Genomic DNA, 23,946 nt, shown 5'->3' with positions numbered 1-23,946 from the left:
TCACAAAGGCAGGCAGGAAATTTAGGATTCTCTTCAAACTCAACTCTTGACTCAGACCCCTGTCAGAAAACCTTTATCCAGCCTCAGACCTCCGCATGCATTCTCCCCACCCCTATTATCTACCCACAGACCCATGCACCGTCCCTCCTTCCAACGTGCGTGAAACCCAGCAACACTGACACACTGAAGTCCGCTTCCACCTCTGCCTGGGACGGATGCCACAACAGGGAGACTTGCTCTCATGCCCCCCAAATTTTCCATGCCTATCCCCATTCCCGATCACAACGACGCACGGACAAGCAGAAGTTGCCGTACATTCATGCACATTCAGCAAAGACATCGACAACTGCCCCAACATATCTATTGCTCCTGATCCAGCCATGCAAAGAAGCCCATTCGCGGGACCTTGAGGGTAACCTAGGAAGTCCTACCTCTCCTTTCTTTCTCCCATTTCCTGCTAAGGGGTCTCTTTGGGTGAATGCCAACACTAACTGCTTCAGGCAGGATTTTAGACTCAGAGCTACCTAGACTTCGATCCTGGCTCCACGGTTTTCCAGTGCTGGGTTTAAACGTCGGTGTTCTCCTCCCTAAAATGGCTCTATGATAACTTCTTCATGGGAACAGTATGGATTCAATAACTTAACCTGCTCCAAGTGTAGGTGTTCAGCAAAGTTAAGCTGCCATCCCCGACCAACCCCGAGGACACCAGATGGAAGAAGAAAGGCCCTGAAGATGTCCTGAATGGCCAGGGCAAGTCAGAGACAGGGGCTTTCTATAAGATGCTCTCCCAAGTGGAGAGGCCCACAGGCTCACTCACTTTCTGAAAGTCTCTCCATCGTGTCAGTCAGAGGTGAAGTCTAACTGTTGAGCAGACAACGTATGCATCCAACACCATGGCCACCTGATTCTCCCTTCTCGATTTCTGTCATTCTGAGGTTTGTGAGTGTTCCTTGCTTTGCATTCAGAATGTCTAAATCTGACTTGTTTCAGAAAAATTTTATCCAAGTCCTGGGAGCCCTCCTTGGCTAAATCAAATCAACTAAATAAACTAAAATACATTATATTTTTGAGGCAACTCAATCGCTTTGACCTCGCTGTCTACACTTGTGTGCACGCACACACAGACACACACTCGCACACACACACACAACCATCACCACCACCACTACTACCACCAAACACTTCTTTTTTCCTTCTAGGTTTTATTTTTCTCCTAAGGATCTACTATTCTCTTACATACTATCTATTCTATTTTATTTTCTATTTCCCTTATTAAGGGCAGAGATTTTTGCCTATTTCAATCACAGTTGTATCCCCTAGCTCACAATACATGGGTGTCCCAATTTACCAGGGAAGGCAACAGTTTATGTCTGTGTTATCTATTTAATTATTAATAGTTTCCTTTTTTCAGTCTCAGGGGTGTCCAAGTTTAGACAATCAAATATACAGAGTTGATTAATAATAAGTAGTTGTTGAATTTAATTAATACATTTGACCAACTTGATACTTTAATTAAACCTGTCAACTCCTCAAACCAAGAGTTTTACCCTGAGGTGAGTGAAATACATAGGATGTTTAAAAGCATGAGAAGAGATTGATTAATCTCATATAATGGTCCTGCTTTCAAAATTCTCACAAGGCTGGCAAACATGTTCATTCCGATAAACTCTAATTCTGCACAGCTGCCCATGTTGAAAAATCCTAAACTCTAATGCCATTATTCGTAACAGTGCCAAGAGGAGATACCTATAAAAACGTGATCCTGCTAGAACTTGGGAAGCTATGCCTAATTTACCTCCCTAGCCGTGTCACAGGAGAAATGAATGAAATTGGAAAAGTGTCCCCATGCACCTGCCATTAAGACTACAGGCTCAGGATAATATCACGTATTAGAGACTGGAGGTTTTCACTCCGAAATGAACTACATCACACCCCATCAATATTTGGAAACAGCACCTGGCCTGTGGGAAAACATTTCGAGATGGACATGTGGGCTCCTGGACTGGGTAAGATTTTTAAGGCTGGATAGGTAAATTGTGTGGTTCTATTTTCCCAAATGGACCATTCCCCAAACAAAGGGAACATCCCCTAGGCAAAAAGTGGAAGGAAGCCATCCAGTTCAGCCTGATGATTAAGGCAAGACAGACGGAGATTTGACTGATTCCACGTTATGTCCGTCTCCATGCCTGAAACTACCACAGAAATTAACACAGGGATGGTAAAAACTTTCCCCCTGATCCTCAGGGAGATGACTCCATCATGGAGCTCTGTAGTAACTACCCTAAACATCAAATTTCTTAGACAAGCTTCATCTAAGGTCAATAGGGAGACCTCTGGGTCTGTAGATCCTTGAGCCTATGTGGCATTCTCAGCTCCCTAAAGGGAGTATAGGTACCCAACGTGTATGCAAAACTCAAGGTCACACTTCCTGAAACGCAAGAAAGCAGCCAAACCACCATCCATGCAGCGCCTACAGCCTCCACCACACACGCAGGCTTGGACAGAATCCTTGGCAGCCATTTGAACTCCGGCGTTTCTCCCAGATGTGCACCTAATTTTAGCAGACTATGGCCCTTCCCACCCCCACCATGCTTCCTCCCCATGAGACATCCCAAGCACATCAATGGCTTTGGCAGGAAACTTCCATGGAAGTGAAAGGATGTCCCTCTGCTGGGAGGCAGGGAAGGAGAGGAGGGAAGCAGCCCCGGCCCATGGAAGTTCCTCTCCAAAGTCTGCAAGCTGTCCGTCTGTGTGTGGACTGCCCTGCCCAGCCCCCTGGCCCCACAAACAAAATCCAGACTCACTGTGGAAGCTGCCGGCGCTGCTAGCCTCTGGCGCTGCCATGACACGCTGATCGGGCCCTTCTGGCATGGCCCTTCCTGACAGTGAATGGAGGAGAGAGCAGGGTAGGGAAAGAGAGAAGAGAGGATGAAGGCAGAGGAAGAAAGCATGGAAGGATGAAAGAAGGGAGGAGAAGGAGCATAGGTATATCTTTAAGTGAATGGTGAGTCTCTCCTGGCCATGGCCTCCAAACGCCTCTCACACCAGTAGGGGGAAAGGCTGACAGCATCAACCCAGCCCCACGGTCCTCACTCAGGGGTCCACCCAGAGAGGCGACCCAAGCTCAGCGGGCACACCACCACACCACTCTTAATACATGGTGCTCAGCTGTCTTCCTTCTGGTTTTCTACCAAGATCCAACTCAATTCTACTTCCAACAAGATGAGCCTCCCAGTCAACCACCACTCTGAAAGGAAGTGGGTTTCATCCAGAATTTTCACCCCCTTAATTCCAACATAGCACCTCTCCAGAGTTTCTGAGGGAATATTGGTCGTTCCTATCTCCAGCAGAAAAATCACTGAATTCAGTTCTTGCCAACTACTTTCAGGGCTTCCTTCCCAGATGCCCTTTCCCACCTCTCTGGTTTGAAAAGGAGGTGAGCTAGTTGGATGTCATCTGGGTGGATCCTCAGACTTCCTCCTTGCTGGCAACAGAATCAGTGTGTATGTTCTCCATTACCACTTGGGAAAAACTCATTCCCCTTGAAAGGCCTCTTGAGAAGTCAGAGTAGTGGATACATTAGGTAGTCTTCAAGAAGGGACATATGGTGACTTAGCAATAGCATTTCTCAAGTGCCTCTTGTTCAAAAGACAAGAGACCTAGCCCCTGCTCTCAGTCAAGCCAGAGGCAGAGAAACATCAGAAGGACCAACAAAGACGCATGTTTATGAAGCAACACATCTTGGTGTATAAACCAATAGGGTGATTCTGGGGAGATCATCCAGTGAGCAAATGAAATGGGACCACTGGGTTTTGATGATGGTGAAGAATAGAGAGAAAGAAGAAAGAGAGAAATGAAAGAACAGGCGGTAAGTCGAGAGAAGATGTTATGGGCTGAACAGTGTTGCCCCCAGAATTCATTATGTTTAAGTCCTAATACCTCAAAGTCAGAAATGTAATTAAGGTAAAACAAGATCATGTAGGTGGGTCCTAATCCAATGTGACAGGTGTCCTCACAAGAATGGAGAATTTGGACATAGATGTTCACAGAAGGTAAAGGATGTAAAGACATGGGGAGAAGACAGCATCTACAAGTCAAGGAGAGAAGCGTGAGAAGATACCAACCATGTGGACACTTTGATCTCAGACCTCCAGCCTCCAGAAATAGCGAGGAAATAAGTTTCTATTGTTTAAGCCACCCAGTCTGTGGTATTTTGTTACAGCAGCCCTAGGGAATGTATACAGAAGGTCTCAGGAAACATTAGAAATGAGTGAGTGTCACTGAGGAATGGGGGGGGCGGGTAGGCTGGCTGCGGTGGAACGGAAGGGGTTTCTTGTGGGAGCAGTCAAGAAACAACATGGCAGGGTGCCTGAGGGCCCTGGAGGCCAGGGTAAGAAATTTACCACTTTGGGAAATGAGGATTCACTCAAATCTCTTAAAGCAGCAGCTGGGATGATGGAAGGTTCGAGGAGCATGTGTAGGATGACTCTGAGTCTGAAGGTGCATGCACCAATCCAAGAATTGGTCTGGTCAGGGAGTGCACCAGGGCAGTTCCTGCCAACACAAAAAGGACAGGTGACCCTGGGGTAAAGACAGAGCAGGAACAGGTAAGGAATCAGGTACAAGTGATGAAGAGACAGGTTCCAAAATGACTCAACTTTGGGAAACACCCCAAGAGGGTTTTCACTGATGCCAACGGGCTCTTTGTTTGAGGAGCAGGAGGTGGCCATAGTGACTTTTACCTCCAACAAGGCAAGTTTCAATCACCAGCGAATTCTCCAGGGGGAGGCTAAAAGCTTAAGCAATCAAAGAGAGAAGAGGTGGAGGCTAAAAATGTAAATCTGAGGTTTCCCAAAGTAGATGTCCAAAATAGCAGGACCAGAACAAGGAAGGAGAGAAAGAAGAGAAACCAACGGACGAGGTACAGCATGGCTGGAATGGGGAGTCCATTGTGAAGCCAGGAGTCATGAGGGCACTGAACAAGAATGCTAAGCAGCAAGGGAGCAGAGGGTGGGGAAAGAATGAGGCAGCTATTAATAATGTCATTCAACAGATAGTTCAGAAAAGGATTAGAGTTCTTAGAGGAAAGGCATTTGAATTTTGCCAAGATGAGATAATTAGTGACCCCCAAAATCTAGAGTCAATGAAGTGGTGAGATCAGAAGCCCAAAAATTAAGACAGAAGATAAAATGACCTATTTTAGTAATTGAAGAGATTTGGAAGGGGCAGAAAGGTCAAATGAAGAATTTTTTTCTTTCATGTAGAAGAGATGGGTTTTCAAGCAGTAAGAAAGGAGAGTAGCTTCAAGGTTTCAGAGCAGGACACAGAGGGCAGGTGACAGATGGTGAGGTATAAGGGAAGTGAGAAAGAAAGCACACGTGTGAATTTGTAGATATGAAGGGTGAAATATTTCATAGCATCACAGAAATATATACTTGACACAGTTTCTTGCACATGCATAATAATGGCTTTTTAAATGACTTTCCTGCTTTGTCCTACCTAAGCACCTTCTATTACCGAGGGGACTCAAGATCTCGGAATTGGGAAAAAAGCAAAACTTTGAGGTCATCTATTGTAACCTCATGATCAACGCATGTGTCTCCATAACATCTCTCAAACGTGGTCATTGGGATTTCCCGGAAAATCCCCGAGGATGAAGAACCCACTATCTTACTGGGTGGTTTGTTGCATTTTCATATAATACAGGTAAGGGCCTGGGGCACTGAGCTTCACCACCCTAGAGTTTTTCAGCCCTGCCACATCTGTGGCTCAGGGAACACACTGCAAAGCCCATTTACCAGACCAGAATGGTGGAGGACAATTCCCCGGAGCATCTCCAAATGGGATGAAAGCTGGTTTTGTGATTTCTGATTGTCCCAAACTGCGGTGCCCTGGAGTTTCATCCCAGTTCAGTCATTCACCAAGAGGTGTACCTGCCTCCTTGTGCATTTCACTTAGCAGACATTTACAGATAGCCCCCATATATCAGACACAGAGTGATGGGATTGGACAAATAAGGCCTGGAACTTTCCATTTCAGATATCCCGAGCTACTATGAACAAGCAGGTGTTGACGGATGCTCTTGAGAAAACATTTGCACAATAAAAGTGTAAAAAAAAAAAAATCACTTCCTGCAACATATTTAGAGGTATTAGGACAGCACTCAGCATCCTCATCTCTGATGACCATCTTCCCTGCTCCCAGCATCTCTTCCCTACTCTACAGTTTCATTCAATCTGTGTTATGTTTTGGGGACCACTCTTGGCCCAAATCACCTTCCTGGTGCTGGTTTTACTACCACCCTAGAGACCCCCAAACTCCTTGAATTAAGTTCTCCTTGCCTTTTAAATAACCTCCAGTGTTTGCCTCCTCTTCCATAAATATCTTTGTCACAACCCCAACTAGAAAAAAATCGTGGAACTAGCCTACTACAGGTTCACATTTCTAACTCTAAAGTCTACCTAACCTCATAGAGACCATACTGTACTGGTACACTATTTATAACTTCTATTCAAAATGACCTCGTGTTCCTTCAAAAACCTCATCTATGAATCAGAGCACTGAACCCAATACTGCTCTGCTGTAATTTTTGTGTAATCTGAAGAAAACTAATTAATCTCTCTGAGCCTCAGTTCACTAGCCTGTAAATAGGAATAATAATCCTGGCCCAACTGACCTCCAAGTACTTTGATGATGATCAGAGAGATGCCTTGGATCTAAGATGGGACACCAATATTCTTGCCTCGACTCTATCACTAAACAGATGCATGAACTTAAGAGACACCTGCTCTCTCTCTCTCTCTCTCTCTCTCTGGGGTTCAATGTCCTCATGTGTCAAATACGTGGGTTTGACAAGATGATCTCCAAGTTTATTTCTAGCCAGGAATTTCACAAATTTGCCAGCATAGATTGGTTACCCAAATTTTACCCAGGAATTTAACAAGGACTCTCACAAAATACTTATGAATAAAGAGGTTAGTGTGTGTGAAGAAGAGTCCATAGAGGGACCATATTCCAAGAACGCTGATAACTGGATCAACACTGCTTGATAGCAAGACTCCAGCAGCCAACCCCTTGAGCTATTCAACGTTTCCCAAAATTAAAAATATGCTTAAAGGAATTGCTGGTACATTGCTAAAAGTTGCAGGTGGCACAGAACTGGGAGGAAAAGCTATATCTAGACCACAAGGAAATCTTGGCAGAGTGGAAACAGATCTACCAAGAACAGCATAAGGTCTTAAAAAACAAAAACAAAACCCACCACCACCAACAAAAACACTTAGAGGAAGAGTGAGAAAATGCAAGTAGAAGATAAACTGGGAAATTGGGATTTCAGTCTCATCTATGTGAACTTGGGTATGTAAACCCAATTCAGTCCCACCTGGCAAAGTCCTCTCTCTGTACACGATCCTTCAACACAGATAGACACATTCAATAAACTCACACCTACACCTTATTAGATCCTCCTCATTAGATCCCTCCAACTCTGAGAAGCTAAGGTTTGAGCATGACTAGAGGGTTCCAGGAGAATCCTTGAATTGAGAGCACAGAGTGGGATAGGATATGCTAGGAGTGGGACAATATCATATAGGTACCACTAATCCCCTTCCTTATACCCATGGTAGACATCACCAATTAATCCAACATGCTTTTTTATTGACTCTAGATGCAATCACCAGCTTCTTTGATCATTCTATGCTGAGCAACCACTATCAATCAGAATTGGTACCTGAGGTCTACTAGCCATCCCTGCAGCATGTAATACTTGGTATCAAGGCAATTCGATTTGCAAGCAATAAGTCCTGCTTTAGGTATAAAGGAAATCTAGCAATATGGAAAGCATTGGGGATTCTAACAGTAAAGGGACTCCTCTCTATTTAGAAATGAAGAATATACAATGGTCTCTTTAATATTAGCATGAAATGGATGAAAACAAGAATATATGCCCAAGGTCATCTCAAAGAGTCAAAGAGATCGAGTGGCTTCCAAGCCATCATGACTCAAGAGTACCCTGATTGACACAAATGCAAAAAAGTCTTTGAGAAGGGGTATTGACTGGTCATAGAGACCTGGAAAGGGAGTAGACATGGAACTGGATGGTGGAAATGTTTATCCCTTTCTGGCTTCGGTCAGGGGAGTGGGGTGGATTAGGGCAGAAGACTTGCAGTATTTCTGAACCTACTAGGAAGCCAAGGAATCAGTCTTTCTTAGTTGAATGCTACTGATAATTTGACTCATCTGACTTTCTTGCTCTGACTTCTTCTTTAAGCAACCTTTTCAATATGATCAGGCTTCCCACACTAACTAACTTACTGGGAGTGAATGCTTTGAATAATCTGGCCCCCTGTGTGTATTAATAAATTGTCCTGCGGGTGCTAACTGCAGTCTCATGGGTGTTTTAATTATGGGAGACATCCCCTCAGGCATCTTCACTGATAAGCAGATGTTTGCACCTTCGGTGGGGAAGCAGATCCAGATGTATCTACCCAGCGTCCCCACACAGTGATTATTGGTGTACGGCAAGGGGGGACTTACAAGCATCCACTTAAAATGGATTAAATGTTTAGGCCATTATTCCTTACCCATTATCAACATTTGACATAGAATTATATATATATATTTTTTTAATTAAGCACTTTTATTCAACAGCATCATAAAAACGGAGTAGGTTCCTTTACTTTCAAGGAAATTTAGGGTATATAGAACTACAGGACATGCATGGACCCAAATAACTCAAGGACATGAATAAGTAAAGTAAGAGAAAGATTGCGAAACTGGGGGTTGACAACCACTGGATGAGAAAATGATCAACTTCCAGAACAAACTGGACCACGAATCAAAGGTCCATCCTGGCTGTAGAGGCCAAAGAACACGACTCAATGGGGAAAATGTAATCAAGGTTGTCATGGGGATTGGCAGCGAGACGGCATACTGACCACCCCTGCCAATCAACTGTGGGACGTTGATGAACTTGACTCATTATTTTTTTCCCAGAGTGTACATGATCACTTACTAAGCAGACTATACTGGCGGCCCTGGTGGTAACAGTGGTGATGGTAGTAGGGATAAAACTAAGCCAACACTTCAACAGCTCTTGTCTATCTGGGATCTCATGTTATGCACAAGAGCAAGCAGCCACCGTCCTGTTGCTCATGACAATTAAGAGAAGGAAGCAGGACAAGACTTAAACCAGCCTTATGTAGATCTTTGTATGTTGCCTATATATCTCTATCTAATATCTCTCTCCATAGCTCATCTACATCTCTCTGTAGATAATTGTCTGCATCCCCAAGGCACTAGTGCACATGGTGCACACGACCACAAAATCTTCCCTTGGGGCAACAAGGGAGGGCATACACTTAGGAGACCTGGAGAATGGGCTCTAATTCTGAAGATCTTTGTCAACCATAGAATTCATGGTCTACAGCTATCAAAAGTTAGCTCCTAATTCGAGCTACCCAATTCTACAATGGGAAGCTCTTCTCTTGACCAACTATATGCTTCCTCTTTCCTCCTGGGCTTCTAACAGACAAACCCAAATGTCTAAGCCAGTCCCAGTGGAGTAAGTGGTTTTGTTTCTTGTTTCCTAGACTCCTCACCATGTGGAGGCCGAGAAAATTCAGGCCATCCCACCTCAGGTTTAGCTTTAGCATAAGTACAGCCATCTTGGCAAAGCAAAAGCTGGCGCCTTGCACCCCCTCTCCACCGGCTCCGCTCCCCTCCCCTCAGTAGTATGTGTGACATTCCTCGGCCACCCCTGGCTGCCCTGGGGGAAAAGCAAATAGTTAACTTGCAGAGATCACAATCCTGCAAGGCAGGAGTCTCCCTTGGTTTACCAATGTCCTAGAGATTTACAACAAAGAAGCTATCTTAACAATAGCACAATTTCCAGAGGCAAATAACTCAGTTCCTCAAGCCCTAAATAAAGTTAAATTTCTCCTAACCTAAATCTCGCTAACAAGGACACTTGATAGGAGAAATGTGAAACTTTATCTCTAAACCTCCAAGATAGTGTCAGCATCATTCCCAAGCATATGGCCCACTGATACACATCTAAAGGGTCTCAGGAGAAGATTTTTATTATTGGTAATGAATAACCTTTTCCCCAGACAACAGCTAGCCCCTCAAGGTCCTGGAGACCTGCTTCCAAAATTCCTTAGAGACTTACATCATCTAAAACCCCCTTTGTCCTCACCCACCGCCGAGTCCACCCCGACTCTGCCTTTAAAAACTCTGACTGTAATCTGGTTCGGGGTTCAAGTCCCTACTCCGCTGTGCCGGGTATACTTGGGCCCAAGCTTAAGCTTGTCAAGTAAACCCTCGTGCGATCGCATCGGTGCTTGGCTCCTTGGTGGTCTCTCAGACGCGAAAACTCGGGCACAACAACCAGGCTCTCCTCCCCTCCAATTTTAGTATCCAGCACCAAAGACCGTCCTGGGAAATACCTTGGCTTGTAATTCAAAATTATTCAAAATTTCTTATATATAATTTCTACCTTATTCACTTACATAGAGTAATAATTACCATCTATTGAGTGCCTCATAGGAACCAGGCAATTTGCATACATAATCTTATTTAATCTGCCTAAAAGAAGAAAGTGTTCTCTCTTCCTCTCTGTTTCAGATGAGGATCCAAGGCTTTGAGAATTTAAGAAAATTTCCTAAGGTCACATAGCTTCATAAGCAGAAGCTCAGGATTCGAAGGCATATCTATGTACTCGACTTGAGATTTAGCAGATGCTAAAGCCCACTTTCTCTTGGGTTCTCCCCCACCCCCACTTCAACTTTGTCCTGTGGGATGAGCTAGGCCGGAAGACAAAAACAACCACTAGTCAAGACTGTGTTTAAAATTCTAAATTTCAGACGCTATACTGATGCAGTCTTCTGCCTCTTCTTCTTCCTCCTTTTCTTCCTCCTCTTCCTCCTCCTCCTCCTGGTTAGACACTAAACAGATCACAAAGTCTTGGGTTTTGAGGATTAGGAGAAAAATACAATTCCCTACCAGGAGGAAGTCAAGGGAACACACTGTTCTCTTTACATGCAAATATCTTAATTACAGCTGGTAAAGAAGATATTTGTATGGAAATTTATGTATCTTTATATGTTATGTATTCAGTTTGCCTCAGAAGAAAAAGGGGGGGGGAGGCCTTTTTACACTTGGGGAACCCAAAAAGGGTCTGTTAAAACACAGGCCAGGGTCAGGTGATAAAGGCGTGGCTAGCCCCTCCCCCACAGAAGATGAAAGGAGGGGAAGGAAGCCACACCTTGGCTCACCAGCCCTCCTGGCACCGCCTGGGCCTCTCCTGTCTCCAGGAGGAGCTTCAGTGTAAACAGGCCTCAAGGGCTCAGAATTTTCTGATGAAGCACCTCCCAGTGTTATGTTCCCATACCTGTCCCGGTGGAGGTGAAGCCCGACTCTGGCAGCACCCGTCCCACACCTCGCACCAGATTTCAGAATTACAAGGAGATGAAACCAAGTTTAGGAGAGAACACCAGGTGCTGCCCTCAAGAAAAGGATGTTATTTTTGGGGCAGGGCATATTCGACAGATTCCTCGCCAATCAAGACACACCCAATGAATAAAACACACCCAGCGATCGATGAAAAGGTCATGTTGGTTTCAGGGGGCTGCTCAACATTTTCTGGGGCTTATAATGTCTGTTCTGTAGTATAAACCGTGTTTCTCTCCACTAAGCATAGAGGATGAGAGACTTACCTTGCAGCAGGTAGAATTCTGGCTAGACATAAATGAGAACGTCCCACTTCTAAAGGGTATTACACATCAGAAAGAGAAAAGATTAATCTCTCACTGGTGATGGCTTCCCTTCACCACATCTGGAAGGAGTAAGGGGGACCCGTGGAATCCCAGGAGATGCACCAGAATAGAGTGAGCGAACCAGCTGCCTGGGGTGGTTTTGATGCTGTTCTGCCTGGGGCCAGAGGGGTGAAACAGATGACATTTAAGGCTCCTTCCAAGCTCAGTGTTTCCTTAAAATGGAGTGATTTCGCATTTGTTCATGTGTTGCTAACAACACTCGAGGGATGCACGCTGGGCTACGTGGCCTAAAAGATGCATCTGTAAAAAATCCAACCTGACCCATGATATTATTGTTAACTCTTTTTTGAGGTTGTGATCACAAACAGCAAGAGCCTTTGAGCGCCCCAGGTCCGGCCTTCAGTTGACCTTCCCAGGCCCCACTGAGGACATACTTGGCTGCTACCTCGGGACATAAGACCTCGCCACCTCGTGCCTTAGGGCTCCTGGTTTCCTGCAGTCTACACTATCTGCCACTGCCTGACCACTCATCCTCACACCCAGCCTCACTTACACTCAAATAGATGACGCATGTTCCATGACTGCCCTTGGCCTCTCTAGACCAGCCAGAGTGGCCCCGTCCTCCCTTTGCAGACATTTCCTTCTGTGAACATTTCATGCACCTGCAGCGTTGGCCTGTTGAATGACACACCGTTCCAGATCCCCCTGCTGGTTTGCCTGTCTCCAATGCTTTGGCTCATGCTCACCCTTCGGACAGGAACGCCTTCTTCAAATTCAGCCCACTGACTCCCCACCCACCCCGTAAAATCCAAGTCATCCCTCTGATTAAATGGTCTTTTGAAACTGGTAACCCTTCTGTACAATCGTACAGAATTAGTCTGTGGGGGAGTTGCACATTTTCATCCTGCTTTATATTCCCTATGAAATTTTAATTTCCTTGGAAACGCAGATTGCCTTCTCTTCACCCTCACGCACAGTCAGGAAACTGAATTGGATTCTGTCGCCCACACGGACCTTCTCAATGGCGAGGGGACGCGGCACAAGGGGAGATAAACAGCATGGACAAAGTCCAGCAGATGTTCAAAGTGGATTCCTCATCCTCAGGCGTGAGGCTCTCATACTGACTTTGCTGTGGAGAAGTCTTAGGGTCTTCAACCCGTCTCCAAGCCTTTCTGAGGCTCATGCATAAAATGGAGGCTAATAATCCCTGGCAGCTTACTTTGCTGCAAGGTCTCAGAAGGTCTCAGAAGACCTTCTTCCTTCCAGGCAGAACATTAAGAGGCTGGTGCGCAAACGCAGAGTCCCACAATCAGCATGTACAACACGAGCATTTCTCCTTCAGTGGGTTTGCGTGTAGGGCTTATGTGGTCAACTGATGAGCCACAGAGAAGAAGTTATTTGTTCAAATACAGATATTCATTCATTAATGCCCTCCTGCTACCATTCTTCTTCTTCATGTCATTACTACATGTGGCTGGAACAGGTAAGATCTATCCTAAATCTTGATGGGGGAGCCTACCGAAGGGGCCCCAGTGCTCAGCCCTGCAGGACATGGAAGTCCTTCCACAAAGGGCTGCAATAGCCCCATGACTGGCAGCAGGCCAGAGGGAGCAGAAGGCCATGGCCCCATTGTTCTTTCACTTCAACTGAGGCCATGAGTGTTTATCTATCTATCTGTCTATCATCCATCCACCTATCATCTGTCTATCTATCTTGTAAGGGCCATCTGCAGAAAAGGTTTTACTGCTATTTAAAAAAAAAAAGTGTTGGAAAACTATGCATCTAATCCAACCTTCTATGTTGAGAGTCAAGAATACTGATCTAAAGTCAATAAAGTCAATATCACCAAAGTAAGTGAATGGCTGAACCAGAATCCAGCCCTGCAAGCCCCATTCAGTAAAAGATCAGCGAAACTGTCAATGGTTCTGAAGACGAAACTGCAGAATATCCATCAAACTCCCCACCAAGTTTCCACAAAGTGAGAGAAAACAATGCCATTGGTGTGGCTAGCACCTGCGAAGAGATGAGACGCCTCAAGGTAATGACAGAGAAAGACAGGAAGTGCCTACGTTACATACGGTAAACTCAGGTCCATTTATTTCCCATCAGAGATCATGGCAGAGACTAAACATAGGCTTCCCGCCTCTGGCCCTGCATTCTAGCCACCACGTGAGTCACAGGTTGCCAAGACCCCATGAACAAAGATGGGACAGTGTCCTCTAAGACTAGCATTCCTAAGCCCCTATGCGGAGATGCCCAAAATAAGTTTTCTACCTCATTGTTTACACCTCAACTTCCTGATCATCGTGTCCTTTCCAAGTCATCTGTACGCCAGATTGCTGGAGTGTTCCATGGCTCAGAACACCAGACCCCACCTCAACTTCAACATCTCAACTTTGCAATTTGCTATAGTTGCAGACTATAGTGCAGATAGCCACAGCACCACCAGAATGTCGGGATAAAGTATAATACAGTCAAGGAAGTTTAGAGGTCTGGAAGTACTGAGATGGACAGAAGAACCCAGATAATTTCCATCACTGAGAAAACATCAAGAAAGTCCATCCAGTAATTCTTATGCCCGCAAGGCTGAGTTTTGTCCAGTTGCCCTAAGTATCCCAAAGAGGAAGAAGGGGGAAGAAAGCAAATTTCATCACTAAAGTAGATCCAGACATTGTGGGGAGAGACTATTTCAAAACTGGAGGTTGTTCTCTAGTTTCATCGGGAGGGGGAAAGGGGGCTGGGATATTGAACTCTGGGCAGGAGCAAAGAAATAACAGAGATTGCTTGAGAGGACGCTGGCTTTATTCTTGTACCTTCAGCCCTGTCTCCCTTCTATTCTAAAGAAACCAAGCCTCTGGTTCAGTTCTCATTACCCCTAGAACTTAGTCCCTTAGAAGGTAAAATCTAAGAGAGACCATAAAACCAGGATCCAAGCCTCAGATTTTATAGATGGAAGTGGAGCCTTTAACTGGGCACAGAGTTGGCCTCGAGACCAAGATATCCTACACAGCAGTCCTGTTCCTCAACATACTTGGGATTCCAAAATGTCTGCTATTGTTTGGATAATTAGTGTGCAAATCCATTGGCTTCAATCAAGGAAACAAGGTTGTAATACCTATAATTAGCATAAATCTATCCTCCACACCTTCCTCCGTGTTCATTCCCTCTGCAGCTTTGTGCAGCTTAATGGGTCTTAGCATTTAAGTTATTTTTCAGAATTCACTCCGGATGTGTGTGCTGTGGCACCAAGTCCTAGAGCAGCCATTCTGGCAACTAAAGCTCTGAGCATGCCCAGATGTCTACCTGTGGCCATGTCTCTCCGCCAGCACGGGGCACCCTCTCCCAAGGCGTAAGGAAAGAACACACACACAGTTTAGGGACTGGGAACCTGAGGAGTCCCAAGCCTTCCCTTAGCCTCCTAAGCTAAGCTCTAGCTCTTTCTACTTACTCTCTAAAGACAGTGCCCAATGACTGCACAGCTTCGAAGGATTCCTTTAAGACTCTGAAGTTACAAGTGCTCACCAAATAGGGTTCCTTATAACCCACCTACCCCTCTTCCAGAACACAGGGAAGTCTGGAGCTCTGGGGCCTCTGAAAGGTGAATGAAGGGTAGCCCTGGGGCAAAGAGGAGGAAAGGAGAGACTATAATAAGGCAATGGATCCCTCCCCACTAACCACCCCCCCCAACACCAAAAGTCCTATTGTGGGAACAATGTGGCTGGGATATTAAAAAGAGTATTAGGGGGAAAATTGATAAAATCCAAACAAAATCTGGTTTAGTTAATAATTTGTACTGATGTTGGGGCGCCTGGGTAGCTCAGTGGGTTAAAGCCTCTGCCCTCGGATCATCAGGTCATGATCCCAGGGTCCTGGGATCGAGTCCCGCATCGGGCTCTCTGCTCAGCAGGGAGCCTGCTTTCTCCTCTTTCTCTACCTGACTCTCTGCCTACTTGTGGTCTCTGTCTGTCAAATAAATTTAAAAAATCTTTAAAAAAAAATAATTTGTACTGATGTAAATTTTTTTTTTTTTTTTTTTTAGCTTTGACAAAGTCACCATGGGCAACAGTAGGATGAGGTGCACATGGAAACTCTCTTTACCATCTCTGCAACTTTTCTGGAAATCTAAAATTACTCCAAATGAAAACATATTTATATAAAATAAGGGATGGGACCATCCCATCCTTTAGGAATGGAATATAAGCCTCCCCCCATTGTTCTCCTCCAGATAAAGAGGCATACAGGTAACAAATTATTAGGATATCCAACAAACAGCAAGGGACCCGTCAGGCCCAGTAACTGGGCTATGGCCAGTGGACAGCCTGCTGGAGACCCTCATCTTCTGATAGTGAGAATCACTTTTCCTGCCATGGTGCCTGGGTCTACTAAGGAAAACCTAACGGTTGAAACCCGAGGGACAAGTCTGGCTAAGCCCTCTCCAAACTGGGTCAGCATCCCTCAAGGACCAATCCTCTCCCAGGCAGTTAAGCACGGGGTCAGGTCTCCCTACTCTTAGCATTGGAGGAAGGAATTTAAGACCGACAGCTACTTGCCCAGGTGGGGGATGAACAGAGTTGTGAGAGACCCATTCTTTTAATGCTGCTTCAGATTGCCAGCTGGAGGAACACCTACCGGAGTAACAATCCAAGAGCTCTCCAGCCTGAATCCCACCCCTTGGGAAGGACAACTTTTCTGATTGGTGGGGGCCAGCATGCAGGCCACACCCTGTCCCCTTCCGATGGGCATCTGCCTATCTACAGAGAACAGAAAGGAGCCAAAAGAGTTCTGCCCTAGTAGGGCAAAGTGTGCAATAGTCCCAGGCTGCCATGACTGGGCAGAAAGCCTAGCCTGGGAATTCAGTATGAGGGAGCTCATTGTTGTTGCCCAGCAAGGCCACCAACGGCAACTGTTCTAGCATGATACAAGTACGCATTATTATCTCCAGCTGTCTGGGTTCTCTGTCTCCAAGGGCATAGGACTCCGAATCTGGGCACGGAAGAAGGGAGCTGGTTACTGCTAGAGCCTCCCCAAACCCCAACAAACAGTGAGGGGTATTGGTGGCTTCATGTAATCCTCAAAGTCAGTTAACTTAAATCACCATCACTAGCTTTTCAAGGTAAAAGAAAGTTATGAGTTATTTTACAGCTCTGGTTCTCCTCAATACACTGCCAGCTACTTGGTTTCCATCTAAGGGCCTCTCCACTTGAGACCAAGAAACTAATTAATTATTCAACAAAACTTTGAGAATGTATTTTCTTTTCTATTAACTTGGACACCTTTTGATTTTAGAACATTCCCTCTTTCCCCACCCAATCAACTGAATCTGTTTTCTTGTCGGTGTGCCTTTTTTTTTGCTTCCCAGGGAGATGTACAAAGGCACCAAGATGGCAGGCAGGGCCGAGCTCCCCCATTGCTTACACATGTCATGTGACACCTGGACTTTGCAAGCAGAGGATAAAAGGGGCATCTCAGGATTATCATCTCCATCTGGTGGAGACGGAAATAACAGTAGAAAGTAAGGATATCTTGTCCTGACTTTCCTGATAAATCATCAGACATGGGATGCTATGCTGTGAAATGTTGGAAGAGAAAGTTTTCCCTCACCCATAATGGGACAGAGGTTACCAGCTGCTCACTACAACCCTTGTTCTTCTCTTCTACCTGAGGCCACAGCTACACTCCACTTCTCAGGCTCCTTTACAAATGCTGAGACCGTGCATGTGTTTGGGTTCTTGCTATGAGAAGTGACAGGACCCATTTTCAGGTCAGGTCCATTAACCACATGCATTCCTTCATGCCCATTTCCTCTCCCAGTGGTGGAATGGGGAGAGAGGCCTAGGTTGGCCAAGGACATCACACAAAGAAGAGGGTAGCGCTCCATCAGCCAGAATGACTACATGGAGGAGGGGCTATTTCTCTAACAAGTTCACCTGCTCATACTGTTCTATGACCTAGAAATAGGCTTCTATTTGTGTTGGAACCATTACATACAGTTTTGCATCGACTTGTTATAGCAGTTGGCCTGCCTTACCTAATGCACTTAAGTAAACCTTATTCAGAAATCCCATTTTGGAATTGGGAAGACATCTGTATTTTAGCTCCAATTACAGTGAAGAGTAATGAATATTTATTTAACATTAATCATCTTAAGGGCTTGATTATTTATTAACTCTTAATCCTCATAGTAAATGCATATGATAGTGACTAGTAGTCCCATTTTACAGTTGGGGGCGCTGAAAGGATAAATTACTTGCCCAAGGTCACATAGCCAGGGATGAGAGAAGCTGAGAAGCAAACCCAGATAGCACGGGTCAAAGAGACGACAATTGTCATCACAGCCATGAAGTCACCATGACATCCATAAAATCAAATATTCTACCAGTCAAATCAGTTTATTGTAAATTGTTTCCACATCCTAAGGGGTTACTGTTGTCATCCTCCCCAGGGGTTTCTAGATACCCTGATCTGGCATCTCCAGCTGCCAGACCTGCCTTCTGTCCCCCAGATGTGTGTCTGCCTGGATTTCGGCATACCAAAAATGGTATGGTATGGCTCTAAACCCTACCAAGACTCAACAGTGGCTTCGAGTCATCCTTGACTCTGACCACCACTCACCTGTCTCCTCTAGACATTGTCCCCAGATACTGATTCTACTTGCTTAGATAATGGATTCCCCACAACAGCTGCAAAGACTTGCCTCACTTAGGTGGGCCTCTGCTTGTCCAGGCTCCTCTTGGTCTGGCCTAATCTACATCTTGCCTAAATCCGAACTCCCATTCTGACTTCGTCCATTCATTCATATTTTTATCAGGCGTCTACAATGCTAGGCACTGTGCTAGGCACAGAGCATACAGGATGAGCAGGAAGGCGTGCTCCTGGCCCTCTGGGTGAGAAGGATCAGAGCACTGGGCCCTCCGATTCTCTTCTTCCTATAGCTCAGCATATGGCCTTCCCACCCAATAAACCCTAACCTCCCCCTCTTCAGAACCTTCAGAACTTTCTTTGATTCCAGATTTGACCTCTACTTTCTTAGTGTTGTCCGATGTTCTCAGAAAGATATGATGGTACCCCAAATCCACAGTTGCCCCTGCCAGGTTAAAAGCAATCTCGGAAGTGTCAAGTGGGTAACCCATGGGAGAAAAAGGTATTGGCTGCTGGGCATAGTCTTTTTTTTTTTTTTTTTTTTTAGATTTTATTTATTTATTTGACAGAAAGAGAGACAGTGAGAGAGGGAACACAAGCAGGGGGAGTGGGAGAGGGAAAAGTAGGCTTCCCACGCATCAGGGAGCCTGACGCAGGGCTTGATCCCAGGACCCTGAGATCATGGCCTGAGCAGAAGGCAGTTGCTTACAACTGAGCCACCCAGGCGCCCCTGGGCATAGTCTTAAGAAGAGAGGACAAAGGACTTGTCACTCTAGTGCAGAGATGTTTGTTTTCACTTTCTACGTATATCATAGGAAATTAGAGAGTTCCTACCTCTGTAAATCGTTTGCATATCACTCATACAGGAGCCAGATGGCACCTCTTTAAGAAATTAAAAATAAAGAAGAAAGTATATAAGGAGGAACTTAGCTCCTTCTCTCTTCCTGCTTTTGTATACACACCTTGGACTCTGCACTGGGCAGATAAACACTCATGAGTGCACGTACACACACACACACACACACACACACATACACACACACACACACACACACACACACACACACAGAGGGCCCCGGATTATCTGCATTTAACTGAATCAGGCACCAGGAACTCCCCGCAAACTCCTAGGCTCAACGGATTTCAGTAACCTACAGTAGCAAATCTGTCCCAGATGTCAGCTTGCCGAGAGAATCCTTCAATGCTCCTGTTAGACAATAAATCACTGCATTACCCCAGAGCCTCAGCTGGTGTACCAAACAAAAAAATGTTTCATAAATCACCTGAACGTGAACGTCACTGTAAGATCATGAGGACCATATAAACACTGACCAGAAGCACAAGCAAGTGCTGACGATCCAGTCTCTCTATTTAAGTTCAAACCTTGGGAGGGAAAGTCTCAGGACGTGGTCAACTTAAAGACCCTATTTCTTGGGGGGTAGCCACATGATCCCAGTTTATCTTCCAGTGATCAGGAGGTCCTTCTCCCTGACCCAAGAATGACATCTGGAAATCATATTATCCCTGGGGTTCTCCTGCCTTGGGTATGAAGGAAACCACAGTTTACCGAGCAAAGCAATACATTCCAGGCTCTTTACCCAAAGTAACTTGTTTAACATCAAAAATAACTCTGCCAAGAGACTATGTTTGTCTTCATTTTTTAAATGGGAAAATTAAAGTGAGGTGAGGGGAAGTGCATTGGGGGTCCCCAGGCCACTAATGGTGGTGCGGGATAAGATTAGGTCCCCTTGCAGAACGGCTTTGTCACTCTGATGTCTTCCAATGTGGATAACAAGACTTTGGAGTTCATGACTGATGGTGACCTCTGGCAAACCTCCTTCCGCCCTTTGTTTCGCAGAGGGGGAGGGAGGGGGAGCTGTGCATATATTAGGACATCGGGAGCAACCGAACGTGAAGATAAGACACACGCTACCCTTGGAACATGGAAAGTACGTTATCTTCCCACCCTCAGTGGGATAGGCAGTGTTCCACGGTTTTCACTTTTTCATTTCATATTCCTTGGGACCAAAGACGCACATTTTCAAGCCAGTTGGCCTCCTCTTACACCGGCATGGAACTCATGAAAAAGCAACTGCAGATACCTGAGGAGTGGACCATTTCCACGTTGCCCTCCCTTTCTCAAGTTCCAATCAGCCCTGGTGCCCACAGAAACAAGATGGATTCACTCCCTTGTTGCTGTCCCGGGAGTAAAGAGCATCCATTCCCAGCTGTTAAAGCCAGGGCAAAGCAGTATCACTGGATAACTGGTAGATGTGATTTTTTTGACTCTTTTGAGTCAGAATCAAGAAACATGACAGACACTCCTTGAAGTAAGTTTGAGAGCTGAGTGAGCACACATTGTGGCCAGACACCGTTCGCCGAGACCGCGGTAAAGCCAGTGGAGAACAGATTGGCATAATCACGTATCTGCCACACACAGAAAAAATGATAATCCCTTCCTTGTTTTTATTAAGACCAACATAACTCTGAGCTCAGCGGGAAAGGCCAGCAAACCCCATGATGGAGGGCACAAAGGCAATTAAAGGGTGCCAACTCCAGCTGGACTTAAGAAATCTACAGCCTGCGGGCCCCTAGTAACCACACCAATGCCTCTCTTGGAAATGAGTGAAAAAACTAGTCTAGATGCTACAGAAAGACTCTGCATTGATGTTTCCTGGCAGGTCTGCCCTGGCCATCCATCTGTGGTGACTGCTGCATCGTGCTCCCTTTTCCGTATCTGGGATGTTGGACAGGGTGGGTGGCTTGAACCACTGCTTAGCTTGCTCGGACATACTACCTTCAGTCTACTTGGCCTCATATTCTCTCACGATAGTATCATCTTCCATCCTTCGGTTGTACCATGCACAAATCATTTTCTAGCCACAACGGGCATTTCTCAAATATTTCATTTTTCTTCAAGCTATGGCTAAAAGGAAGTGTCTTGAGGGACCAGTTCTAATGTCTGGGCAACGTTGTTTAGACAAAGTCATCAGGAACATTCAGACAGAAGAGATCCGGACATGCTAACCCCAAACTCCCAGCCTTATAGTCCACCATGCTTAGGCCAACTGGACGATAGTATCTGGGCTCTTTGACTCACAATATGATCATTCATTCCCTATGAAGAAGACAAAACCAATGGCTTCCACGCTTCTTGACCTCCAGAACTCCGCCCCCCCCCCTTCTTATACACCTACCCAAGCTCCTCACCCATTCAATGTCCCCAAGGTAAATATTACATATTTCTTGAGGCAGGAGCCTTCCAATCAGTTTGCAAAAGTAATGCCGTCTCTGCCATTTTAGCTGCTCCCATATTTTCCTCTTTTGTGGCAAACAACACTCATGCCCACTTGTCTTTTCCCTGGCAATAATAACACCATCAAAACCACTCAATAATCCACTGGAAGGGGTCTGCCAAAGACTAAGGGAACAAATAATCCTGGGAGCAAAGTAAGATACGTCTTAATGTAACGTGGGCCACTCTATAGACGTAAAATTGAATGTGATGCCTCCTATCATAATCAGAAAGCTTTTTCTAAGGCCAACCTCCAACTCTCTCCAAAGTTGGCAACAATAACATCCTTACCTAAATCATTCAGGTGATTCTGCTCAGCGGGACATTAATGATTTTTGTTACTTTACTCTGAGTTCTGGCTTCTCATCAAGATCTACCCTTGAAGACAAGATAAGCCTAAACAGTCACCAGATGATTTCAGAGAACAAACTGTGTTGTGGGCCGGGCTGGATCAGGGACTGAGTTGGAAGGTGTTAAAACGTAGCACCAAGTTGAGCTTGACTACGTGTGCATTTGGGCATATGCATGTATATATGAGTTTGTTTGCATGAAGAATGAGTATTGATGTAAGAACAAAATGCATATGCCCTTGCAATGTAAGAATACTGGCAAGCTGAATGCCCAAGAGGAAAGGAGTCACGAGCTATCGAGAGAATAATAAACAGGTATGTCAAGATGTAGCAGTGGCTGAAGGATAACCATCACGTGTATGTCTGGGCATGGGTGCATATGTGTGTTCTCTGGAGCGACAGGGTTAATGGACAATGACAAAGACATGTGAGCAAGGTGTTAGCTCTACTGCTGAGTCCTGCAGCTGGAAAAGCCACCTTACCCTGTAGTAGTCGGTGCTGTAGACATCTCTGGACATGCCAAAGTCCCCGATCTTCACCAGCAGATTGGCTCCAACCAGGCAGTTCCTGGTGGCCAGGTCCCGGTGTACGAAGTGCTGGGAGGCCAGGTACACCATGCCTGAGGCGATCTGACTGGCGATGTGGAGCATTTGGGAGAGCCCCAGCTCACCTTTCGCCTGGCGTGGCTGCCCATCCACAAGGATCATAGCATCTGGCCCATGGGCCCTGTGAGGGGTGGGAGAGAAGACAAGGGACAGGGGGAATTCAGGAGATCAAGGGGAGCAGCCTTCTTGATTCCCTGCTCCCTGGAATACATCACAGAAATGCATAAAATCTCTCTTAGCCTACTTATTGCCTATTTCTATCTATCCAATATTACATTATGTGAGGGTGCCTATGGGCACAACACTGCCACCAGATTCCCAACTAAGATGATGCAGATATAGTCTAATGCACCAGGAAACAAACCCACTCTTTTAAATATCTTAATGCTCTGAAGGAGTTTCCACAGCTCTAGACATCCACTACAGAATCGTTAATAAAACAATCAACTCTTCCGGAGTCCCTACTGGTCCAAGCCCTGCTCTACAGATCTCCAATCTATTAATTCACTTAATCCTCCCATTCCAATTTTGAGTTAAAGAAACGGGGCATAAAATGATCAGGTCACCTGAACAAAGTCACAGGAGTGCTACAATGGCCCAGTGGGTAATCCGGAGGCCGACTGAAACCAGACATGTGGCTCTAGAAAGCTTTAAAATCTAAGGAGCATCAGCAACTGGGCAGAACAGATTCCCCGGCCCTGCCCCCTGATTCTGATTGGCTGCGTGAGCTCGATCATTTGCATTTCTGACAAACTCTCGGTGCTGATGCTGGCGCCACTGGGGGGGCAGTCCGCAATGTAGGTAGCGGGAGCCTTGAGTTCACATTCTTACCCTGCCCACCACACTGCTTAGGACTGGATACTCTTGCTGGCGGCAGGGCCCGATGGAGAGACCCTTCGGATCTGGGAAGCCGAAGCCTTGGAAAGCCCCAGTTTCTCCTCCATCGCAAATCAAGGCCCCGGATTTGTTATCCTAATGCCTTGCCTTGTCATATAGGTCACTTTTAGTATTCACTCTTTTCTCCAGAAAGCCCAATGAGCCGTAACCACACCCAGAGCCCTTATTTATGAAGTTGTGGACCAAGGAGCCCTGGTGTACGGCGAGGCCTCGGCCTGTTTTACTGCTTCTCCAATTTCCACTGAAAGGAGTCGTTAAATATGAACACATTCATTTTATTGTCTCCTCTGGCTTCTGCCTACTTCACCCTCCAAAGGAGAGCTACCGCGTCAGCCCGCAAGGAAGGAGCATCAGCAGGAAAGCCCACGCTTGGGTCGACCAGGAGA

At 45.7% G+C, this 23,946-nt stretch overlaps 1 protein-coding gene across 2 annotated transcripts in view; it reads right to left on the bottom strand.

The window, feature by feature from the left end:
- Nucleotides 1–23,946, bottom strand: part of NTRK3 (neurotrophic receptor tyrosine kinase 3) — a 387,271-nt gene that overhangs the window by 36,293 nt on the left and 327,032 nt on the right. Inside the window, exons 15-16 of one of the 2 annotated variants that reach the window (XM_046008586.1) lie at nucleotides 22,541–22,784; nucleotides 2,805–2,879 (exon numbers count right to left, since the gene is read on the bottom strand). In XM_046008586.1, coding sequence (XP_045864542.1) covers nucleotides 2,805–2,879; nucleotides 22,541–22,784 — 319 coding nt within the window. The remainder of the gene's footprint in view (nucleotides 1–2,804; nucleotides 2,880–22,540; nucleotides 22,785–23,946) is intronic. The other variant, XM_046008582.1, reaches the window with a different exon arrangement.

This window comes from Meles meles, chromosome 6 (genome assembly GCF_922984935.1).
Source record: "Meles meles chromosome 6, mMelMel3.1 paternal haplotype, whole genome shotgun sequence".
Classification (NCBI taxonomy): domain Eukaryota; kingdom Metazoa; phylum Chordata; class Mammalia; order Carnivora; family Mustelidae; genus Meles; species Meles meles.
The sequence above is the reverse complement of the archived record's forward strand: the minus strand, read 5'-3'. Positions and strand labels throughout refer to the sequence as shown.